Consider the following 26,449-nt stretch of genomic DNA (forward strand, 5'->3'; position numbering starts at 1 on the left):
GTAGATCTTAAGTACGCCCTTAGGGCGTATGTAGCCCGAGTCCAAACCTTAATTTCGGGGTTTTGAGCCATATTTAAGGACCATAACCTTCATGAAACCCTTCCATTCTCAACCTCCATTTGTTGGGTTTTGAGCATTCTAACACTCCTATGGTGTACATGCAACCCAAGAAACCTTGGATCTATGTTTGACTAAGATACATGCAAAATGATTTTCCAAGGTTCATAATCCTATCTAGCATACATGGGGATCTTTTATTCTAATAGTTAGTAAGAATTACATACCTCTTTGTAGCTTGGATTCCTTTGAAACCTTGTGAGCCTAACACCTCAAGTGTGATGCCTCAAATGTCTCACACAACACCAAGTACACTTTGAATAAACTCTAAGAAAATAAGAACACTTGCAAAATCGGTTTGCCCTCCTCTTTCTTTCTAGTGGCCGATTTTGGTGAATAGAATAACCTTTATATAGTGTGTCACAATTAGGGTTACACCATGTAAGCCCTAATTGTCATGACTTTTCATTTCCATGACCCATGGGTTATGTAACCTCCATGGAGAATCCATGGAGCATCTTGTAGGTTTAACCCAACTTGATAATCCATGGAGCTTTGGCCCACTATATAAGTTATGGATGATTGACACAATCAACCCATATATTTAATTAGTCTTCTTTTGATCACATAATTAATTCTAAATTAATCATTGATCAATACTAACTAAATATTATTCTTCTTATTATTAATATATTAGAACTTATAATATATTAATAAACCATAAGTGTCTTATTTCTCTCATTTAGTCTATCCAAGTGCATGATGCCATGCAACCTAAATGGACCATGCCGGGTCGGGTCAAGTACATACCAAATATAGTTATGAACTTAGACACTATATCCAACACCATTTCCCCAAACATCTCCCTTGAAATCTTAACCATATTTTGGTGCATCGTGAGCTTAAAGAATGTTCTTTGGGTGCTTTTGAAGGTAGAAGAAGGCGGTGGTGGTGCTTGGAAGCTTGAATCAACCTTGGATCTGGAAGTTATTCTCCTTCATTCATCTCTAGAAGGTATAAATTTTGTACCTTTATGCTTCCATTTTTAGATCTAGTTTAGATGTTGAAGTTATGCCTTTTTGTCCAATTATTTGGATCCATTTGAGTATGAACGACTCTAGACTTTGTTGAGTGCATTTCTAGAAGTATTTAAGGGTATTAAGTCACAAAAATAGTGTGATGGCCTTATCCAAACATCAATGCATGAGTTTGAGATCCTTAGAAGTTGTTATAAGATCAGGGTTTGTTCTTGAGCCTTGATAAGCCATGCATGTGCATACAATTTGGAACTTTATCACTCATAACACTTATTTAGACCAATTCTGATAGATGGATGTGATGCATTTCTGTTTTAAGCACTTAATGGAATGGTTGGCTTTAGTGTGAGTATGTAGGGCGTACACATGAGTATGTGTAACGCCCGTAAATTCGTGCTAGTCAATTTAGAGACAATAAGCATCAAAAATGACTTTTTAATAGAAGATTATTTAGAACGCCTAAATCCGAGTTATAACGAAGAAGTTATGAGCCGTCAAAGTTTTACGGCAAAACCGACACAATACTGGGAATCGTAAAAAGTGAATTTACGATAAAATACTATCTAGCCTTAGCGATTTAAATGAAAGTCATAGTATATGTTAAACCGAGAGTGTGCATAAAAAAGAACGTTCAAATTTGACTTCGTATGAGGAAATTATGATTTCTCTAAGATTTAGCATAACGGTAAACAACCTGGAAATTCGAATTTTAGATCGGTCGATTTTTAGCCAAAATAATCTAAACTAGAAATGAAGATATCGTTAATAGGAGTTAAACGATAAAAAGACAGTAAAAAACGAAGCTCGTATGTGAAAGATATGGACAAAACTTAGTCTCTACTCTTCAAGCCCGGCGAATTCGATACAGTTTTGTAAATCTGAGCTACAATGAGAATTAGCCGACGAGGTCTAAATGAAAGTTGTAGTACTTGTAAATACCATGGTTCTAAAAAGCACGCTTCAAGGCGTGCCATGGCGCGAGGCGTGGTGTAGCCGTTACGAAAATGTCCAAGGCGCGCCTTATCGCGTTATGGCGCGAGTTTTCTTCAAGACGCGGGTTTTTTTTTTTTGTTTTTTTATCGGGCCTAAGATAAATGAGTTTTTGTTAACTTTTTTCTATTAGATATTAATATAACACTTCTAAAAACTTCATATAATTGATAAAATTCAATAATTATATGATTTTATCTTTTAATGTATATAATATAGTCACGCCTTGAAAAACATCATGGTTCGCCAAGGCTTGTCATGGCTTAACTTTTACCTTGCCGCCAAGCCACGCCTTACGTTATTTAGAACTTTGGTAAATACCAACGTATAGATATAAAGAACATAGAAAACGGAGCTCGTATGCGGAAGATACGGACGAAACTTAGAGACTACTCTACGATAAAACCCTTATAAATAAAGGGTGAATCCTTCATATTTTCACACCTTTCACTCTCTCTTTTTTCTCTCTACTTTCTCTCTCTAAGACCCCTAACCCCCCCCCCCCCCCCCTAAGCCTAGGTAAACCCCTAGCACCCGAAGGAAGCCACGAGGCTCCCGGAGTCCCGAGAAAAAGGGTCTTTCGGTTAGGAAACGTGCTCCAAGCGAAGCCCGGTTTTCGAGAAAATCCGTTGTAAGTGAGCTACGCCTACGCTATTTTTAATACAATTTTTAATTAATTATAGTAACATTATTAGGACCTTATGGTAATTATTTAGGCTATTATTATGGGTTATATAAGTGTTGTTGTAATCTCTTTTTATCCACTCGCGGTACGGGGAATCTGGTTTAGAGGGACGCTTGGGTTACTGGATTCAGAAGTGTTATATGCCAAAATGATCCCGGCCTCCGGTGTTTTATGCCTGGCCCCTATCTGTACATAGTGGGTGAAGAGTATTGTTTAACGCTTATATAATAGTAATAATAGCTAGACTATTAATTCGTCTCGGTAAAACGTTAGACTAAACTCTAGTGGTAATGGTACTAGGTTTTGTCGAAGGAAATTGTTTTAAAGTAAACGAAGTGTTGTCTGTGAACCGCGTCACCACCTTATCAGGTGAGTGCATAGTTAATTTTATCTTACACATAGATACGAAGTATTTTATATAAATTACGTGTTATGTGTGCATATTATCTGAGTACTTGTTGTTTATGCTGGATGAACGATTTTATATATGCTTTAAATGAATTAAATTGTATATGTATTTTATATCTACAAAATATGTTGGGTAAAATATGGGTAGATGAGATATGAGTCGGATGATGAGATGAGAGGTGATATAGACCATGAGATAAGGGTGAGATGTGAACAATGAGAGAAGCCTTTTACCCAAATGATGGATCCGTCATCTAGCAGAGTACGGATGACAACCACGAACTGTTCTAGACAGTCCAGTGGAACACTAGCAAGCTCGCAACCTGTAGGTGTTGTGAATTGTGACAATCCGAAATTTTCTAATGTTTTGAAAGCTCATTTAGTCAACTCAACTCAATTTCAGACTCATTCCTGCTATCATTTAGCATAATTTAGAGTCTGTTTGAGCGTTTTGAGCCTAATACACCTAAGGAATAAGTGTTAGAAAGTACCTGCTAGAACCACAGTGTAGCAAATCAGACCATAACCCACTTAAAATGAGTTCATGGCCACAAGACCATGATTTTACGGTCCTAAACTCATGTGGCCATAAACTCAAGAGTATATATATATATATATATATATATATATATATATATATATATATATATATATATATATATATATATATATGGTCCTTGGCCATTTTTCTCATTCTTTCCATTCCTTGGCTGATTTTACTTCAAATCCTCTCAACTATCATCCCGATCTTCTCCCTAGATCTTTAAAACTAGTAAGTATTCTTCCTTTAATTATTGATACATCTCTTAATCTAGCATTCTCTCATGATTTCATCCATGAAAATCATGTTTTCATAGATCTTCAAGTTTCACCAAGAACACACACTAGTGTTCTCGGCCAAACCCGACCATTTCAAGCTCCTATATCGTAAGTACTCTTGTTCTAACTTGTTATGTACTAGATTAAACATGTTTAGGCCTTCGAAGCATCAAGATTTAAGGTTTGGATGAGAGTTTATGCCCAAGGATCTCCCAAGGACGTAAACTCCCTATAAGGGTGCATTGATTCCCTAACTTCCTTCCTTATGCTTAAAACTTGGATTAGAACCCTCCACCAATGAACTAGGGACATTAAAATTCGAGTTAGTACACAATACCATGAGTTTTCAGCCGTAAACTCGTGGATGAATGGTCCTTTGGCCGTAAACTCATGTTAAGGTCAATTCTTGGACCTTAAACTCATATAGACCCTTGTTTAGCCTTGGAACACGTAAACACTTGAGACTCCATACCTTTAAGCATCTAAATATTACCCTTTAGAGAGTTTACAGCCAGGAGTAAACTCCCCTGGGCCGTAAAGGATCATTGTGTGTTCAAGTATTCACTTGACACTTAGCACTTGTCCGACACTTCCATACGATCCACTCACTGCAAGTGAGTTCTAAATGCTTTTATGGGGGGGGGGGGGGGGATACAAGTTGAATCATATTATTTATTATATCAATCACATGTGATTAATAACTAGTACACAAATGGATTTACTATGCTTTTAGCTGTTTTACCAAGCATACTACTTCAAATGATTTCCTCAAACGTTTTTACATGTTAAACTCTTTATCAAACTGTCTTACATATTGTATCTTTCCTTTCAAACTCTGTTAAAATTGTTTTTCAAACAAAGGATTTCTTATACTTTAAACTATTCTTATCAAACAAATTGGTTTTAAATCATTTTATAAACTGGCATCAAGTCATCAATTCTGATTTATTAAACTTTTCAAAGGTTCTACAAAACTTCTTTTAAACTTTTATATTATCAAATGCATGCCTATATATATTATGTATACATACATAGACATAAAAGTTCTATCAGTCAATTCAGTACCTTTGGGTAGCAAAGGCATACTTTCGGTTATACACGTACATTACTAGTAACTATAATAGGTATAGTTAGGAGATACTACTTACTACTCCTAGTACAAGGAATCATACAAGAGTCAGTTCATTCATGAGTCTATACAAATATATTACATATTATATGAAGAGATAATATTACATACTATATGAAGAGATACTACTACATACTATATGAAGGGATACTATTACATACTATATGAAGAGTTACTATTACATACTATATGAAGAGATACTATTACATACTATATGAAGAGATACTATTAGATACTATACAGGACTGACCATTCTACACCCGACTATTAGCTACAGTGGGAAAATGCACATCGACGGATATCTTCGGTTGTACAGTTCGGCGAGTTACCACGTTGTGTTTATCCTAAGACAAAAGGATTCGATTTCAATAATTATATTATTTTCCTTATTACCTTTATTTTGTGACACATTCACATAATCGATGAGGTAGACTAGATTTTAATAATAATAGTTGTACAAAGGAAAAACCATCATTTTTGCAAAGGTTCAAACCATCAAAACAGTCGGGTCTTGGTAGAAGACTACTTTTATACTAGTAGGAAATATGGGATTTTCTAGGGTTTTCATACTTATACAAACTTTTCCTCAAAACAATTACAAGTCTTTCATTACAAGTTTTTACAAATCAATGACACTAAAATACTTATGAATTCACCAGCTTTATGCTGATACTCGCTTTCAAAATAACTTGTATTCTCAGGTCACCAGTAGACAGGTACGATGGCCAGGTTTTGTGAAAACGGAGCAGTCAAGACTCGTCTTTTATTTTGATTATTCATTATGTTGTTTTATTCTATGAAAGAACACACTTGTATTTAAAATTATACTATTAATGCAATGGATGATGTTGTTGCTTGTTTACTACTGTGCATTGTTGTGATACTTTACATGATGTCCTCCGCCGCTGAATGTTTCCGCCGTTCTTGGTTTTGGGGTGTGACATGAACAATGTGTTCACCCAGTGTACTCTAAACCTTGGCGACTATGCAGACTTAGTGCCTAAACCTTGGCGATCATGCAGACTTGATGCCTAAACCTTGGTGACTATACAGACTAGTACCTAAACCCTGGCGACTATACGAACTTAGTGTTTGTTGTATAAACCTTGGCGACTATGCAGACTTAGTGCCTAAACCCGGTGATGATGGACTTCGTGCCAATTCCTTAGGATAATCCTTAGGAATAAATGAACGATGAATAGCTAATTTTTAGGGTAGATCCTTAAGAGTAAAGAAGATAATGGGGATGGGTAATTGGGTTGATTAATTGTTTGAAGATTAAACATAATAATTATATTATTGTGGATTGAAAAACCATATGTACTCAGCAGGTTTCCCAACCTGACCCACTCAGTTTATTTATATCACATGTATTGATATGAAGTCACATTACACTGAGAGATTAAGGAGATATAAATCACTAGTGATAATGAATGTAAGTTCTGTTTATGCTTATGTTTATGTATTGACGATGACATCCCAAATGTTTTAAAATGAATAAAAATACTTTTATTCAGAAATGCTTTGATAACGTATTTATCATGTTTTATTGGGAACAAATTCCACAACATTTTTATTAAAAGAGTTACTCTGATTTTTATAAAGCATAAACAAAATCAGTCTTTTCTGGCCGTGACAATGGGGATGTCACAGTATGCAATGCTTAAATCTATGTTGTCCAGTAAAACCCAAGTAATACTCTACGCAAGGCATAGAGCTGGTACACAGGGCATACTCGGTCTGGATGTGGACCTTTACCTTTTTGACTGTTGACCAAGTTTGAATTTAGGTCATTTGGAGTAAATTGAATAGTAAATTGAGATTATGTGCATGTTTATTGTATAGGTGACCTATAGAGACGATGTTTGTAGCAGTGATCAGTTCAACTATCTTTCATATTGTAAGGTGAGTTTTCCTCATTGTACTAGTGGTTCGAAGGCACCAATGTCGGCCCACTAGATTATGTATCATGGGTTATATGATAATGTTATGTTGGTTATATCTTAGACTGGTAGATCTATATGATTACTGGTGATTCGATGGTTATATGTTAGACTCATAAATCTATATGATTACCTGTACTTGCTGGTTTTGGATTATTACTGCATATGTCGACATGTTATTGTTTTCCTAGGTTGAGGCAATCTTGCTTTATGTTGAAGGCCAAGATACTTGGGCGGTCCAATTGATACTGTAAGCCCAAGGGAGCGGTCCAACTTATGTTGTAGGCTCGGGAGCAGTCCAGCTAGTAGCTGAAGGGTTGGTGGCGGTCCAACCTAGTCTTGCAAGCCTGGTTGTGTGCATTGTGTTATGTTGTTGTGTGTTGTACTTTGGGGGGGGGGGGGGGGGGACTCACTAAGCTTTGACTTACAGATTGATTTTTTACAGTTTTAGGTACATCAGAGGATAGCAGCAAGGTGAAGACGTGATCGTGCACATCATTATGAATATTTATTTGACTTATGATTTTTGAATACTCTAGTTAATAAGCTTTGACTTACAGATTGATTTTTTTACGGTTTTAGGTACATCAGAGGACAGAGGTAAGGTGAAGACGTGATCGTGTACATCATTCTGGATATTTATTTGACTTATGATTTTTGAATACTCTAGTTTATACTTGTGGTTTTGGAAACTCTGTTTTGTATGAATTATGGTTTTTGAGATGGTTTTAAAAATGAAAAATATATTTTGATTTTTGGGATGTTACAAGTATACCGAATGAGATGGTTAACTATTAGGTTAATTTGTCTTTAAAATAAATCAACACAAAGAACGAAACCGAAGACGAACCTATGTAACCGAAGAGGCGGCATTTATCAATTTGTGGTTTCATCATCGAAACCCAGGAAAGATGAACGAAACCGAAGGCGAGTGGAGTGGGTACCGCAAATGAGGTAGCGTCGTCTGCAAATTTCAACTAAAAAGTGATTTGTTTTTTTTTTTACTAGTGGAAGACGTGGTGACAAAACCGCAAATGATGTGACGAAATCGAAGGCGTTTTTTACCACCTATGACGAAACCGAAGACAATGTGACGAAACCACAGATAAAAAGATTAATTTTTAGCTATTAAATAAAAAATCATCAGAAAATAGCTAAATTTGTAATTCTCTCTTGTTTTTTTACATGCAATTAGTTATTTATCTATATTTTTATTTTCTTTGATGACTATGGAACTTCTATAAGATAACGATGCCACGACAAAGTAAACGATATGTGTGCACACCATTGAAGTTTGTAGGTGGAAAATAGTTGTACCATAGATTAAGTAATATAATGATAACAACTGTCAATTGTCAATTGTAATAGAAGCTTTCTTTGTCGGTCAATTAACCACTACACATGTAAAATTTACTATTAATTTTGGAGCCAGCCACTTGTAGTCTAGTCGACTAGTCGCGTGGGGAATGAGAATTGCCAATAAAACAGGAATCACTCTGACTATAAATCATGTGTGCGCATTTGGACCACAAGTCTCGTCCATACCAATGGTCTACATTCCTCTTCACTTCACTTCACCAACAATAATAGATTTTGATTTTGACTTTGTGAATTCCGAATTGCGATTACCCTACAAGGTAAGGTCTATTATATTTCCATCGAATCTTTATTGATATGGAGAGAAGGTTGTATATATATATAATAGAATGTCTGCGAAACTAAAGGCTATAAGTTACACATTTGTAAAGGTGATCTTTAATAGAGATACAAACAAATTTCTATGAATCATTGTCAATCTTGTTTTTAACAAAATAAAAATCTAGTTCAATCTACATCACTCGTGAAAACTAGGTCTGCGTTGAGTTTGGGAAACCCTACTTTATGAGAGAAGTGATCATATCAAATATTAGTTCAGTTTTACAAAAATTCATGAGTTGCATAAAACAAAGAATCTTACGATATAATCTTTCTAAAGGTTTAAAAAAAATCGAACTTTAAACAAACATCATTAACACCAGATAAAAATAAATAGCATAGTCGACGAATTATATTAAATTGGGCCAAGATTAATACAAGCCAACTTTATTATGGATCAAATATTAAGTGTAAAATATATAGGATAGCGGCATTTTAAGTTTTAATATGGTTACATCCTAGAGGTGCACAAAAGGGGATAAAAAAGTTAAAACCCATCTTCTTTAAGATCCGATTCGGATTTTATTTGAAATAGTAAAACCGGTTTAGCCAACCGGGTGGTTTTTGTACCGGGTCTCGCTATGAAATTATGTATCCAATGGTATCGGTTCTAAATCGGTTTTTCCAAAATGGCATTTGAGATTATTCGGCTTTTAAAATAATGTTTTTGCAAATTAAATTTTAACTTCAACCTTTTACATATTTGTTGATTATAAATAAAGAAAATAAAAATAGAAACAAAAATACAATAACATAAAAGTGATAAAACTAGTAAACGAAATACCCTTTTTATAAATAGACTAAATCGACAACATGTTTGATTATGATGGTTGGACAAAGGAGCCAAATCATCCATATACATATCATACTCTCATCTAACCTTTTAACCTAAAACACTACTCTTTATTTATTATTTTACATAAAATTTACATAAATTGGTAAAACTAGCAAGTGTGTAACATTAAATCATAAAAACAGTACATTGCACTCAGTGAGAAAACTCACTCCTCCTAGGATATGCCCAAAGCTTGGGGGCAAAATCGTCATATGAATTACAATCACTATCATTATCACTATCTGATGAAGCATACTCACCATCTATGTACTCAACAATCTGCCAAAACAAAACAAATAAAAAAAAAAAAAAATCATATTCCAAACACCACAAGATGACTAGATAAATTGGAAACCTCTCATGGTTATTAAAAATTTGAGATAAAAAAAAAAAAAAAAAAAGCTAAATATTAAGTTACCTGTCGAGTAGATATTGGGTTGATTTGGTGATATTTACATTTCAGTCCAAATGTTTTGTTGTTTCCCATGTCAGTGACCCAAACAATTGCATGACAATGCTTGCAGAAGCCTCTAGAAGATGTAAGAAGTTTCTTCCATGAAAAAGCTGCAATCAAAATAAATCTAATGCGTATAAAGTTGAATGATTTCTTAAAAATATAAAGTTGGGATGCTTTTGCTTACCTTCATATGCTTTTTTATAAATATTTTTCCAGTCAAGGCTGCCCTCTTGGTTGCATTTATCATTGATTAATTCACCATGAACATGATTATTGATCTTGGAGAGAATATTTGAAGTGTTGGTATAGAGTGTCTTCCATACATGGCTATCACTTGAAGCAATGTTCCATGAACTGAAGACATGAAGCATTTATTTACAGGTATTATTCACATTTTCAAGAAGTTGAAATGTTAAAATCAATGAAAAGAGAGAGAAAAATACCGACAAACTTGTGAAGAAGAAAGTAAAGATTGTAAATCCAAGAAACTGAAGACATGTACAAGAACATCTTGTGGAAGTTCAACCAAATCTAAGACATAAAAAAATCATGAAATGAGATTAATGTAAGAACTACAGAGCATCAATGGAACTTAAAATAAAAACCAACCTTCTTCATTGTTTCGTGCTTTGGAATGCCTCTTGTGAGCAACCATGGCATGCTTGAACTCAGTTACAGCCTGGGCCTTTTTTTGCTTAGGCAATGCTGATTCCACAGCTTGAAGGAGGGTATTTGCTGCATGAATGGCGGTTTGTGTTTGCATTCTGAATTCAAGTGAATGACATTACATAATTAAATATGTGTTATGATAAAACAAGCTCCATAAACAATCAAAAAGTATATAATGCCCCAAATCCATAAATCCACTCAAACAAGTTGGAACAAAATGATGTTATTTGCTGCTTTTGAAATAATAGGCAACTGTGCTTATAAGTTATAACATGAGTAATCTACAAGACATTACAAATCCTCCAAAAAGTTTGTGTTTATGTGTTCTCTTCCAATTAAGTTTGAGAAAACACAGGAAGGCATATAAGGTTCCATAAAACAAGAGATTTCTCTATACTGTTATGAAAAGAAGAATCTAGAAGACTTGAATTTGAAACAGAGTTAGTTCTAAAATTGGATTCTGAATACCAAGGAACTATTAGACAATCAATTTGTGCGTGCATATCTGCTTTTCGGAAGAAATTTCATCAAGCGCCATGAAAAGTTAATAAAAATATGATTAAGATTAGGGATCGAAGAAAACTTACCGACGAAGAAGGCCAAAGGCAGTGAGGACATCTTGGAGAACAAGAGATTGCAAGTTTTTGGGTAATTTAGAATAGGAGAGTTTGACAATTAACCCAAGCTCTTTACAAGCCAACGGATACTGATAGATTCGGGAGAAGGATTGTTGAAGCCCTAATTTATGGTACCTATCCATCGGACCTTCCATTCTTCCAGATTTGTGGTGGTTTAAGAATTAGGGCAAATTTGCTTGCATGTTGAATATTGCGGGGGAAATAGGAAGTTGAAGCGGTTTCATTTCATCGGCCATGACAGATTCTTCACACAATTACTTTGTGTTTCTCAAGTTAATGGGTGATCGTACCATTCATAAATCTACTTTGAAATTAGGGATGGAAATGGGGCGGGATGAGGCTGAGTTTGACCTTCCCTCTCCTCGTCCCGAATGTCTAACCTCTTTTATTTTCCGCGACAGATACGGGAATCAAATCTCATCCCCTTACGATTTTGGGCCTAGTAATAATCCCAATTTATGAAAAAATAAACACTCAAAAAACAAGTGAAAATTGTAAATTTAGCAAAAAAAAAATGTTAATTATTTTGTGGAAAATAACAAAAATAAATAAATAACACCCCAAATTGTATTTTTAGCCACCAAAATCACAGATAAATTAAATTCATTTGTGATTTTGACAAGCCATCTGCGAACGTATAAATCGTTAAAGCACAAACGTGTTTTAACAACTTGTATGTTCGCAGATGATTTTTTTTAAAATTTTTTTTGTATGAATACCTCATTCGCCCCCTTAAAATCGTAGATTGACTAAGTTCAACTGCAATTTCCTCTCCATTTCAACTGCAATTTTGGGGTTATTTTTTATTATTTATTTATGTTTTTATTTTTACTACGAAATTGATAGAGTTTGACTACGAAACAATCTTATTATATATAATCTTTTGTAAAAAATATTAGTTTAGTTGTTATTTCTTTGAAAATTTTCTTTAAAACATCTCTAATAAAATAAATGAATATTTGGTTTACGTTATAACAGGAAGGAAGTGAAAATTTGAAACAAATCTTAAATACGTATGTTCATATTGAGGTATTTCTAAATCCGCTTTGATATTTTCTGAGTATATTAGTTATAGTGAGTTTGTATCTTTGGTGAGAATGAAAACCGGTTTGTTAGACAAATATAAAATTAGTCTTCGTTTCCATTATCCTGAATTGAATCATTATATAGCCATAGTTGAAGACATAAATGTTAGAATGTTGATCAATGTAATCAAATTGATTGGAGGAATGGCTGTGAAATTCTTTATGGTGGTTGATGAAGGTGATGCGGTTACGAAGGGTGGCAAGATTGGAAATGAGCCAGTTGCTAACTTAATGCGGTGATAAAGAGAGCAACAATCCAATAGGTACTTTTATGACTTCTAGTGTACCTCAATTTCATAGTATTACTGAAAATGTTAATATGAGCTATTCACTTATTCACTATGTGGATCATGAGAATTACAGGTACATTGGTGATGATGATGTTGATACATATCTTAATGACGTTGGTGGTCGTTATGTTGATGTTCCCGAACAATATGTTAAAGCTATGAATAGATGTGTAGTACATAATAGTAAAAAGAAAAAAATATGATTAAGAAAGATGAAAATGTACATGCTTACGGGGATTATGTTGATGTTGCTGATGTAGCTTTAGATGTAACCAACTTAGAAAACAATATTGATGGAGATGAGTTGGGTGATGAAGTTAAAGCTAAGTTTCTTGATAACCTTTTTTATGGTATACCCCCTGTATCAGATGTCCAGTTGATGTTAATGAAGATATCTCGGCACAGATGTTATACATCAATCATCAAACGATTGAATGTCTCAGTATAATTAAGAACAAAGACCTACTAAAACGGACGATTGGGAGACAATGTCTTCGAGAAGGTTTTCAGACGAGGACAAGTAGATCAACCAAATCAAGGTACGAGGTTGTGTGTGTTAGGAAAACTTGTTCTTGGTTACTAAGAGCAAAAGGAATTAAAAATTCTGGCAGACTTTTCCATGTGAATAAAATTTTTGACGTACACACATATTCTTCAACAATTTTGCAACCTAATCATCGACAAGCAAACAAATAGGTTTTGGGTGAATATCTTGTTGATGTTTTGGTTGAAGATTATAGTAAAGTATACCGGGGACAATATATCATTAATGATATGAATGCTCAATTGAAAATCAATATCCCATACATCAGATTTGGCGTGCGAAGTAATATGCATTGTTGTTGTTAAGGGGTACGAAAGAGGATTCTTTTACCAAACTTCCGGCTTATTTCCACAATTTGGTTAAACATAATCCGGATATGGTGACACATATTCAAACAAATGGTGACAATCGGTTTGAGTTCGTGTATGTCACACTTGGTTGCTCGGTTAGTATTATTATATTTATTATTTTTATTTTTATTTTGGTGTACCTAACTATAATCAGTGTATTTGAATAGATATATATTGTATTGTAGGTACGCGCTTTTGTAAATTTTTGTAAGTCGAACCTTGTAGTAGATGGAGTCTACCTAAAGGGCAAGTTCAAATGTATCATGTTACTTGCAGTTACTAAGGACGGACAAAACCAAATATGAAAGATTGTATATGGTATATGCAAAATTGAGTGTACAAATTCTTGGATATGGTTTTTTCAAAAACTACGTGATTGCATATGCAATATGGAGGAGATTACAATTATATCTGATAGGTCTCCATCTATAGTGACATCTGCTGCTAACATTTTTCCTCACACTCATCAGAGAATATGTGGTGTCCATTTGTATTTCAACATAGTAGCTAGATACGGGAAAAGTAAGACAGTTAAAGGAATTTTTTGGGAGGCTTGTAGAGCATATACAGTTGATGGTTTTAATGTTGTCATGGACCTTATGAAAAAGACAAAAGAACCGGTATGTGAATACTCACAAATTATAATTCCTGAAACATGGTCTAGGGCACATTTTAGAGGGAACCGATACAATCTTATGTCGTCCAACAGTGCGGAGCTTATAAATTCATTATCTAGACATGCACGTAAGGTGTCGATACTAATGTTGATCGACTTTTTTCATGCAACAAGGAAACAGTGGTGGTTTCAAAGACGTAACTTTGCAGACACTAAGTTGTAATATTAATGTTTGTGTCAAATGTTATTGATCTTAAATGTGTAGTTTTGTCTATTTTTTTAGAGGAAGCAACAACACGTACCCCTTGGGCCGATAATATTGTAAAAGAAAATAAAAATTCTATTAATAATTAGGATGTTCACATGCTCTCAAGTAATGTGATGTCAAAAATGGGGCTCAAAACGTCACTGTTGATTTCCAACAAATAACATGTACATGTAGGCATTGACAACTTGACGGCATACGTTGTGGCCATATCATAAGAGCATTAACAGTTAACAATTACCAAGATTGCTCGATGTTTGCATTAAATGCTTACCATACCGAAACATTGAGGAAAACATATGAGGAATCAGTAAACCCTTTGCCAAAGCCATCCGAATGGGAGATCCCTGATGATTTGATGATTGTTAAGCCACCTATAATGGATAAACGTCAGCCAGGCATGCCAAGAAACACATACCGAATTCCATTCCAAGGCGAGGGTCTAATTAGAAAAGGGTGTTCTACATGCGGGCGATCGATAATGGAGCACGTTGTACGAGGATTCCTATTATGGAATCGACATTTAATATTGCGGCTTTTGCGAGTTGCTCACAGACCTATCATGCCAATTTTGATTTAAAACAACCTTAAATTGAAGAGTTGTTAATTTATTATGTATTGTAATATTTTTATTAATTTTCTAAGATGTTGTTATGATTTTATATTTTAATTTAGTTTGAAAATTATAACATCAAATGAAGTTTTTATAAATGATTTTTAAAAATACTTGGAAATTAACGGTAAACAAACATATTAATCTAAAAAAATAACAAACCCAAGACATGTTAATGTTACAACAATTTTTAACTAATTATTAAACTCATGGAACTGCAATGGGTACTTCTCTTTCTCGACATCTTGGTAATATGCAAATCATAGTCCAATGGCAACCATTTCGTAGTTAAAGTTGGAATTCATAGTCAAACTTGGAAATGACTACAAATAAATGACAAGTCACTGTAGTAACCTGCAAATCATAGTCAAACCTCAAAATGACAACACATAAATGACTGTTTAACATGATAAGTCACTTTAGTACATAGATATTCCACTACACTTGTCAAGTCCTTGTTAACTCTTTTTTTAGTATTATAAATAGATATTTAATCTATACGAAATGAACATCCATATCATCTATATGAAACGAACACCCATATTCAGAAATGTCGTCAAATGTATCAACTTCTTCGAATGTAGTAATTGGTTCCAATTATCCATGATCATGGATGACAAACGAGGTGTTGGTTGTAACGCGATGTTGGCTTATTGTTAAGGATGGTGTAACGCCACTGGCTCCCCCGTATTGCCTGGTAGGTGATGAATGGACCCACTTAATAGCTTTGTTTAACCATGAGATGGGAGAAGGGCAACACCGACTACAATCAGATATTGTCAGTAAATGGATGGATGTAAAGGGAGAAGTCACATGGTTCAATCGAGCATGTAATTATGAGAAAATTATGAAAACTTGTTATGCAGACAACGAAGAGATTTTGGAAATTATTAAATATTTTTACATTTTGGAGCATGAAGGCAGAGACTTCGTATATGAGGACATTTGGAAACTTGTTAAAAATAATCAGTACTTCATGTAGACAACTATATTATTATGAAAATTTCATATTTGTAATGTTTTATGTGTAATGCTTCATGGAATTGTTATTTGTAATGTATTGTTTTATGTGTAATAGAGTATGAGGACGTTTTCAATTGTTATTTGTGTGACATCCCCAAAATCTTGGCCAGAAAAGACCGATTTTCATTTATGCTTTTAAAATAGATTCAGAGTAAATCCTTTTGATTTGAAAGAGTTGCGGAATTTGTTCCCAAAAACAAAACATGATAAAACAATGTTTACCAAAGCATTTCATAAAAGAAATGTATTTTTCATTATATAATCAAAACTCGGGGTGTCATGTTCCGATATAGACCAACAAGCATAAACGATAACATTACAAGTCATTCAACAAATATTTACATATACAGACTTGTAAACAAAACAACTTGATGGTTCATCCATCTTACGCCCTTGCGCCACTTCCTATAATACAAATAAAACTGAGTGGGTCAGGCTTGGGAGCCTGGTGAGCATATAGGGTTTTCAACCCACAATAAATAATTAAATTAATTATTATCAACCAACAATAACCCAGTTACCCATTCCCGTTATTCTCACTTTACGTCCCTAAAATAACTAACACTAAGGACCTAATCTAAGAATATTTTCATCGGGGTGACAACACATGATGCGGGGGTTCCTCAGCAATATAAGTCAAATAAGGCAACCATGATGGGGATGGAATACAACGAATGAACACCCAAGTTCATTAACACCTACAGGTTATGAGCCCGATAGCGTTCCACAGGACTATCTAGAAAAGTCTGTGGTCGTCATCTAAATTCCGCTAGATGACTGGATCAAAATAACTACATATTTTCAAAAGCTGTATAGCATGCTTGATCAATACATTTTCCATATAACAGATGAGGCACACACACATAACACGTATTTCATATAGAAATAATCAGATCTGTAAGATAGAAGAAAGTGAATATACATTCACACACATAACAACAAAATATACACATAACACGTATCTCGTATAAAATACTTCATAGTTATACGTTAGGAGAAAATAACAACGCATTCACACGTATAAACGACAATAAACTTAATACACTCAAACCATACTTGTATTATTATTGCGTTTATGAAAGGTAGTATACACCCACTTGATCAGAAGATGATCGGACAACACTACGGCTTGCAAAGGTAGTAATCTTCAGCAGATCTGGAAGATCTCTACGAAAATCGAACTTCTCGCGGGCAGAGCTTCGGCTCAGAAACCGCACTTCTCGGGATCTCGGGACTCGCTTCAAGACTCGGGAATATTACCGGGGCTTCAGGGTACAAACGGCATGCAAAACGAGGCAAAAGACTAGAGAGAAGGATGGAATTTGTAAAGGAACTAAGGCTGCCTTCGGATCCTTTTTATAGAGGCTGGAAGCCCGAGTTACGCGGGGCGTATAGCAGTACGCAGCGCGTACTGCTTCCGAAATGCATCATTGCATGCGTTATCCGAAGTGTCGACACTTTGGCTGTACGCGGGGTGTACTCACTTACGCGGCGCGTAAGTCGGATCAGACTGCTGACTCCCCCTTCGGATAATGCCGGATTTTTTATTTAAAAATAAATACAAATTATTTATCAAACTTCGGAAATTCATATCTTCTTCATACGAACTCCGTTTTCGACGTTCTTAATATCCACGGAAAGGTGAGACTACGCTCTACAACTTTCGTTTAGACTCCGTCGGCTAATTTTGACTTTATTTTTATTATTTATTTTTAATAGGTCGGGACAGAAAATTTCGTTATAAATTCATAACTCTTCGTTTAACGTCCGTTCTTGCCTAACTTTTTATCGTTTCGATACAAACAACGAGATATTCAATTCTCGTTTAGATCACTAAGGCTAAATATCGCTCTAACGTAAATTTCACTTTTTACGTTAATCAGCGGTGCCGGTTCTGTCGCGAAACTTTGACAGGTCATAACTTCCTCGTTATAACTCGGATTTCGGCATTCTTTATATCTTCGGAAACCTTGTTTCAACTACTACAACATTATCTAAAGATATCAAGTTCATTTTACACTTAAATTTTGACGCTTATTTTTATTCTTAATTAATCAAACCACATAATTAAGCAATTAAGCACAAAACACATAATACTCAAATAATACAATCTTATTATTTCAAAACGGGTTACAAAGGTTAACCTAGACTATCACATTGCTAAGAATGGCAAGCCCAGAAACACAGGCGTTACAATTTGTAATGTGTTATTTTATGTGCAAGGTTTTATGTGTTGTTTTATGCATAATGCTTCATGAAGTTGTTATTTGTAATGTATTGTAATGTATCATTAAAAATAACCCAACGAGTTTTCATAAATAGCATTAAACAGTGGAGGTACATCTAATACATACAAAATACATGTAAATAACCTAGTACAAACCTAATATATATAAATATATATTAAATAAATAGGACATAATTCAAAATATTCCAAAGGGCTTCATACTGGAATTCCAACCCGTCACTTAATGATTTGTATTCCTCCTTAGCAGCTTCCAAGATGACCTCTTCAGTAGCATTTAAACGGACTTCGTCAATTTTGGTATAAGATCGTTGAATAATAGATTTTCAGTTTTCATTTCATACCATTTTTCTACGATATCTGGGTTGTCATGATGGTTTGTTGCAGTCGTTCGAGTTTCCGCGTTGAAGATATAGGTTAAACGAGTCCAAAACATTGGATCGTTCAAGTTGATGGTCCCGTACATGTAACATCCCGACTCTTATGTATAAGTTTAAATCATTTTATATTCATATTGATAGGTCAACTCGACGAGTTGGAGGCCCCAACTCGTCAAGTAGAGACTAAGATTGGCAGCATGATTTTAGAACCAACTCGGCGAGTTAGAGGAATCAACTCGACGAGTTGGATCTGAGTGTGAAAACCCTACATTTTTGGGGTTGCACCCTATTTAAAGGACCTTAACTCCTTTACCTCACCTCCCTCATCACCTTATCACCCAAATACAAACCATAATCGGGTTACCTTCCATTTTGAGAGTGTGTAAGGGTAAGAGTGTGTGTTTTGGTGCATTCCTTGAAGAGTGAAGAGCTTGGAACAAGGAGTCTATAGATACAACATCCATTCAGTTGTAGCATTCGTTTGAAGGTAAAAAGCCATTACCTTGATAACTTCTTTGTTAGATCTCTCCATTAAAGAGTTTATGGTTATTTTTAGCTTTTTATTGAGTTATTATTGGTTTTGAGCATGATTTGAAGCTAAGAGTTCATATCTGGACACTACTAGGCCCTTTGGGCATAAGGACTCAAGCTTTATCAAGCTTTAGCTAATCTTCATGCCTTAAACCCCTTGTTGAGCTTTGTTTTGGAAAAGTTAGCCCTTAAATGCCATGCATGGACGTAAAGCTTACAGGTTTACATGGTATCTCAGCCCTAGAAGGCAAGATCTAGAGTTTGGGGCCTTAGTCTCACTTAAAAGCGTCTGAATGAGAGCAAGGGATGAAGGAACTCGACGAGTTGGTTAACCAACTCGACGGGGTTGGTTAGGGTTTTCCCTGATATTCTGGACATTATACAAACTCAACGAGTTGGTGAGACAACTCGGCGAGTTGACTCAAATTTTCCCGAATTTCTGATAAAAGAAGGAACTCGACGAGTCGCATAGATGCACTTGACGAGTTTAGTCAACAACGACTGTTGACTTGAGTGTTGACTTCCGTTGACTTTTAGGGTTTGGTCAAGTTGTGGACTTTGGAGACCATGAAGGGATAAAATGGTCTTTTTCACCCTTTTTGAGATTTGGTAGAGGAATTATCTTAACATTTTTGGAGTTGTTAATGTAAAATGTTAATTAGAGATGATTGTGATATATGTAGGCGGAGTCTAGACCGACAGTTTGAGTGTGTGACATACTTGCTTTACTTACGAGGTGAGTCTTCTCATTATACTTACCTGAGTGGTAATTACTGTGTGAACGAAGGGTCTTATTTATGTTATTGACCGGAGGGTCTTATGTGCTTATACTGAGATATGTGATAAAATGCATTTTGTCTTTGTGATTTATGTTGTATATTATTATGTGCATTATTGAGATAGGACCAGAGGGTCCAAACCGAGTCGTGAGACTGGAGGGTCCTCACTGAGATACATGACTGGAGGGTCCTATCCGACCGTGAGACCGGAGGATCTTCACTTAGACACATGACCGGAGAGTCCTTATGATATATAACTATGAGAGGCTAATTATTTATGTGTGGTATTTTCGGGAACTCACTAAGCTTTGTGCTTACAGTGTTGTGTGAAATGTGTTTCAGGTACATCTCAGGATCGCAGGAAGACGTCGTCATGATTGTACACCCCAACTTGTTGATTTATGTTTTGAGGATTCTAGGATATGTGACAAATAATTTTTATGTTTGTGTTTTAATTAAATTATAAATTGAGTATGAGAGATATTAAACTGTGTTTTGTGTGGAATTAAAAATGAAAATTTTATTTGTAAATTTAGAGTGTTACAAGTTGGTATCAGAGCCTTGGTTTGAGGGATTCGGGCACACCCTAGGGTATGTATGGACTCAAACCGAGGAGTTGATAACTTTTCAAAGAGAATGATTTACATCACACAATTTTTCAAAGAGATTAAAGAGTTTTAAAAGAAGATCTGAAGCAGTGTATACAATTAGTCAGACCCCAAACGGTGATTTCCCAAAATACCCTTACTTCATTATATGTTGTTACTATGAGCTGATAGAACTGCATGCTAGTTTAGGGCTAGAGATCTGCTCAGAATTGCATGCTAGTATGCCTGCTTAGGAGAGATGCCTTTATGCTTGTTATGTGAGCTGGTAGTGTTGCATATTTATGATTAGAGATATGCGAGGAATTGAGAGGTAGGATTTCCTGAGTTCGGTAATGCCTTTGTGCTATGGATAGATCAATGCTAGAGTAGTCCTATGATAGGCAGTTATTGCGGTCCAAATTCAAATATCGGTCAAGGGCCGATATTTAGGATATAAGTTATCGCGGTGGGATATCGGTGGGATACCAGTATTTTTATATCATGTATAATTAATATATATATAAACATAAAACATATATAAAAGTAATATAAAAAGTCAAAATTCAAAACTATCAATGTTTGAAACATAATCTTACGTAAGCCATGGAATCTTCCTCCAAGTCCACATCAACCAAGGCATCCAATTATTTTATCTAGATCATCCAAATCAACTCTAATATCATCATCATCATCTAAGAAATATGTACTTAACACATCAACATGATCAAACCTATAGAAACTAGCAAGTTAGCACTTAAGTATGTAACAATTAACATAACAATAAGATCGGTTAATACTTATAACATGAGTCTATGACCTAAAACTAACAATTAAGTACTTAACATACTAGTTGGTTCAGTTAAGTTAAGTCCATAAGACTTAAGGCCATGACTTAACACTAAAAAAAATCAAGTAAAATTATTTAACCGATATCCTACCTGGAAATCGCCTGGAAATATCGGTAAATATCACTGATATTTGTGGTCCGATATTTGATACCGCTATTTTGAAAAGTACCGATAACTGATATCCCACCTGGAAATCACCTGGAAATCGCCGATATTAACTGCTTAGGTCCTATGATATGGTGGAGGTTGCGCGATGCCCGAATGCTTCTTGCTTTGTGCTTCGTGGAAATCATGTGTGATGCGAGTTAGCAAGAATAGCTAATTGACATTGCGAGGAATTCCTCAACAGCTATGGCAGAGAAGTGTGGGAACCTAGGAGAGCCTAGGGAGTAATTTCAGTTTGATGAGTGCGCTGTTTAGAGGTGAGTATTCGTTGGGGAGCAAGCATGTGGAATGGGATTAGTCGATCGGGAAGGTGAAGTAGCTACTTAGGAAATCTGGGATGATCCTTATGGAAAGTATGGGTGGATTTGGAAGGTAGTATTGGGCCCTTACTATTGAAAACAGAGGATCCATACTCGAAACAAGGAGAATTTCAGAGGTTCTAAGTAGCAGGTTGAAGGGAGACAACATGGTTCGGGTACCATGATTCGTAGCAGAGTATGTTACCATCGTTACTTGTTATCCGACTATGGTTGTTCAGACGTAGATTATATATGGTAAATTGTGAGGCCAGAGGGCCATGTCGGTCAAGCTTAAATGGAGTATACCTTGAGAGGAAAAAAATTGAGTTTAGATCCCGAGGGGTTTGACTGGTGAGGTGCCATTTGGAGTCGCATGACTCAAAAAGGAAGTGGATATGATTCATTGTTGAGGATTGTAGTCTGAGTTGAGTGATCAGCCGATGGATTGAGATGGAAATTTCTATGACGAGGATTACACTATTCCCACTTTCCGTTTCGAAAGGAAGGGTGAGTAGGCTTTTGTTTTCAGATATTAGAGGAAGACCCTATAGCGTACTAGATAGCTGCGGTACTAGCACCAAAGGGATTTATGTGGTATGAGTCCTTTAAGTTATTCGTATGTCGGGAAGGAGTCATCAGTGGGGACTATGACAGGGGAAGACAAGGATGCGCCTCAAATGAGCATTGTAAGGCGTGTTCTAGCTATAGTTCCAAGTTACCAGGGGATGTGTCTCGAGACGATGACCTTCATTGTCTATGCTGCAAATCGACTGTGAGAGTGACATCTCCTGTTTCTATATCGATTCTTGTGATGGGGTGTTGGTTGAGGATTTAGAGAATGAAGTGTGTGATAGTCCATTACTTCCAAATAAAGAGTCAATGCTATTTTAGGACTCTGGAAATATCTGTCTATGCAGTTGAATGAGATTTTGGGTGACTGGAGGCAATCACATTGGGAAGTTTCTGAGGTTTCCATTTGAGATTCGAAATACTTGGAGTTGCTTAGCCTTTATTTGGTCTTCATCTGAGGTTTCCATCTGAGAGTCACAGGGGTTCGTGCCAAACAGGGATCTGCTACAACTGTGGCAAAGAGGGAAATATGGCAAAGGATTGCCCCAAGGGGTTTGCAGTTTGCTTCCACTGCAACCAAACCGGCAATCGGAAGGTCGAGTGCCCCCAGCTTCGTCAGGGATTAACACAGGGATCTGCACCTACTGCTTTGCATGCTGCTGATAGTCAGCCAGTGAAGGCCAAGGTTCCGAGGGCTAGTGGTAGAGCTTTTCAGCTAACGGCGGAGGAGTTCTGCGCAACACCTGATGTCGTGACTGGTACGTATTTTCTTCCCTTTTATCTAATTATTTCTATATTTATTGTGCTTATTCTGTGTTCTATTTAGTTACATTTCTTGTGAGTTATGTACCTGCTTTAGTGTTATTCGACTCGTGTGCGAGTTGATCCTTCATGTCCTTAGCTTTTAGTCGTCACATCAGTATCCAGTATGAGGCATTGAGTCAACCTTTGATGGTTTCTATACCTGACGTGTGACATCCCCATTTTCACGACCAAAAAAGACTAATTTTGTTTATGCTTTATAAAAATCAGAGTACCTCTTTTAATAAAAGTGTTGAGGAATTTGTTCCCAGTAAAACATGATAAATACGTTATCAAAGCATTTCCGAAGAAAAGTATTTTTAATTCGTTTTAAAACATTTGGGATGTCATCGTCAATACAGAAACATAAGCATAAACAGAACTTACATTTATTTACACTAGTGATCTACATCTCTTTAATCTCTCAGTGTAATGTGACTTCATCACAACACATGTAATATAAATAAACTGAGTGGGTTAGGTTGGGGAACCTACTGAGTACATAAGGTTTTCAACCCACAATAATATAATTATTATGTTTAAACAATCAAACAATCGACCAAATTACCCATCCCCATTATCTTCTTTACTCTTAAGGATATATCCTAAGAGTCATCTATCCCACATTCGTTCATTTTGAAGTCCTTTGCTTCCAGAGTTATAGGACTGACACTAAATCCATAACTGCCAATGTTCGTTCGTAAAGCATTAATTCCATAGTTGCTATAGTTTATTCATCGGGTAATAAATTCATAGCTACCAGTGTTTATCTAATAGGTACTAAGTCCATAGCTACCAATTCCTATCAGGTACTAAGTCCATAGCTACCAGTGTTTGTCCAATAGGCACTAAGTCCATAGCTCCCGATGATATTTGTTAGGGACTAAGTCTATAGCTGCCAATGTTTACTGACATCATCTTTTATCTCTCATCATTCATCTACCCATCTCATACCCAACATACTTGTATATTTAAAATATGTATACAGTTCAAATCATTTAAAACATGTATAAAAAAACATTCATCCGGCATAGACAACAAGTATTCAGATAATATGCACACATAGCACGTAGTTTATATAAAATACTTCATATCCATGTGTAAGATGTAAGTAACTATGCACTCACCTCAGAAGGAGGTGACTTGATACTCGGACAACACTTCATTTACTTTAAAATAATTTCCTTCGACGAAACCTAGTATTATTATCACTAGATTTTAGTCTAATATTTACCGTGACTAATTATTAGTCTTATTATTATTATTATTATTATTATTATTATTATTATTATTATTATTATTATTATTATATAAGCGTTTAAACAATACTTTCCAACCACTATGTACAGACAGAGGCCAGACATAAAACACCGGAGAGCAGGACCATTTTGGCGTATAACACTTCTTAAATCCAACAACCCTATGCGACCCTTTAAACTATATTCCCCGTACCGTGAGTAGTTAAAAAGATATTATAACGACACTTATATAAGTCATAATAATAGCTCAAATATTTATTATAAGTTCATAATAACAATATTAATTTTAAATATAAGCTATATTTAAAATAGGGTAAGCATAACTTACTTACAAGGGGATTTTAGCTAGGAGTCGGGCTCTGCAGGGGCAGAACTTCGTCGTTGAATCTTTCTAAGAAACATTCGTGCAGCGCTTCAGCGCTCACCTTACTATACTAAAAACTACAGAAAGAGAAGTCGAATCACGAGGGACCGAAATGTTCGGGGGATAAGGAGATAAAGACTCTTGAATCAAGAGAATGGTGCAAGAAATATGAGAGCCCAAGGCTCTTATTTATACTAATTAAATTTTCAAAAACTACCCTCCATAATTACTTAATGACCTTTTAGTTATATAAACAACTAAACACCCCTTTATAATACTATTTTAAATAGATTTAACGATATTTGTACTAAACTAATGTCGGAAGAACTCAACATTAGTCTTATAATGACCGCATCGTTGATACCTTTCTAATGCTATATATATATATATATATATATATATATATATATATATATATATGTGTGTGTGTGTGTGTGTGTGTGTACGTATATATGATTCATACTTTATTTTAATACGTAAATATGCTATTATAATTTGTAAATCGTTCATACGAACTTCGTTTTTGATGTTATTTATATACACGCGTAGGTGGATACATACTTTACAACTTTCGTTTAGACTCTGTCGGCTAATTGTGACTTTATTTTTAAAGTTATATTTTTAACAGGTCGGGATAGGAATGGTCCGTTAAAATCTCACTTCTTCATCCGATGTCCATTTTTGTCTGTCTTTTTATCTTTACGCTACTAATAACGAGATCTTCGATTCTCGTTTAGGTTGTGTCAGCTAAAAACCGCTCGATATAATATTCGAATTTTGGGTTGTACACTGCTAATTCGAAACTTCGAAAAATCATAACTTCCTCGTATGAAGTCAGATTTTGGCGTTCTTTTTATGGACGCTTTCGGTTTAACGTATTATACAACATTCGTTTAGATTGATAAGGCTAAATCTCTCTCTCTCGTAAATTCACTATTTACGTTTCCCGGTATCGTGCCGGTTCCATCGCGAAACTTCGACGGGTCATAACTTCTTTGTTATAACTCGGATTTCAGCGGTCTTTATATGTACGAAAACCTTGTAACATATACTACAACTTGGTTAAGATTATTTATTCTAAATAATATTTTGCTAAAAAGTCATTTTCGACACTTATTGCCTCTAAATTGACTACCCCAGATCTACGGGCGTTACATGACGAGCATGGGGTTTTCGCTACTGATGTGTATCGAGGGTGTGTGTTGGAGATTTTTGGTGTCAGGTTTCCGATTGATCTGGTGTCGATTTCCATGGGGGATGTTTGTGTCATCGTGTGCGTGGATTGACTAAGTTGTTTTGGAGCTGTTATCGACTACGAGCGTCAGTTAGTGACTATACGAGATCCTAGTGGTGGAGTACTTACAGTGTATGGCGAGGGTACCAAATCTGGGTCAGTTTTTTGCTCTACTGCTAGGGCGAGGTAGAGTCTGCAGACTGCAGCAGGGATGTATGAGTTATCTAGCATATGTGACG

At 35.4% G+C, this 26,449-nt stretch overlaps 1 protein-coding gene across 1 annotated transcript; it reads right to left on the reverse strand.

Annotated features, from left to right (window-relative positions):
• Nucleotides 1-9,535: 9,535 nt before the first annotated feature.
• On the reverse strand, nucleotides 9,536-11,772 carry LOC145007951 (F-box family protein). The gene is made up of 6 exons (XM_078966561.1): nucleotides 11,312-11,772; nucleotides 10,665-10,819; nucleotides 10,499-10,586; nucleotides 10,240-10,409; nucleotides 10,017-10,162; nucleotides 9,536-9,877 (listed from the first exon to the last, which is right to left on the reverse strand). The coding sequence occupies exons 1-6, from the start codon at nucleotides 11,494-11,496 to the stop codon at nucleotides 9,752-9,754; spliced, it is 870 nt and encodes a 289-aa protein (XP_078822687.1). The 5' UTR covers nucleotides 11,497-11,772; the 3' UTR covers nucleotides 9,536-9,751.
• Nucleotides 11,773-26,449: the final 14,677 nt, after the last annotated feature.

This window comes from Lactuca saligna, chromosome 8 (assembly GCF_052625555.1).
Source record: "Lactuca saligna cultivar CGN05327 chromosome 8, ASM5262555v1, whole genome shotgun sequence".
NCBI lineage: Eukaryota > Viridiplantae > Streptophyta > Magnoliopsida > Asterales > Asteraceae > Lactuca > Lactuca saligna.

What these genes read in the sequence shown, in the direction of transcription:
- LOC145007951 (XM_078966561.1), bottom strand. Translation starts at nt 11,496, where the DNA reads ATGGAAGGTCCGATGGATAGGTACCATAAATTAGGGCTTCAACAATCC. An exon ending in GCCTTTGGCCTTCTTCGTCG is followed by an intron (nt 10,820 to 11,311) that starts GTAAGTTTTCTT and finishes ACTTGAATTCAG; the next exon opens with AATGCAAACACAAACCGCCA. An exon ending in AGCACGAAACAATGAAGAAG is followed by an intron (nt 10,587 to 10,664) that starts GTTGGTTTTTAT and finishes TTTATGTCTTAG; the next exon opens with ATTTGGTTGAACTTCCACAA.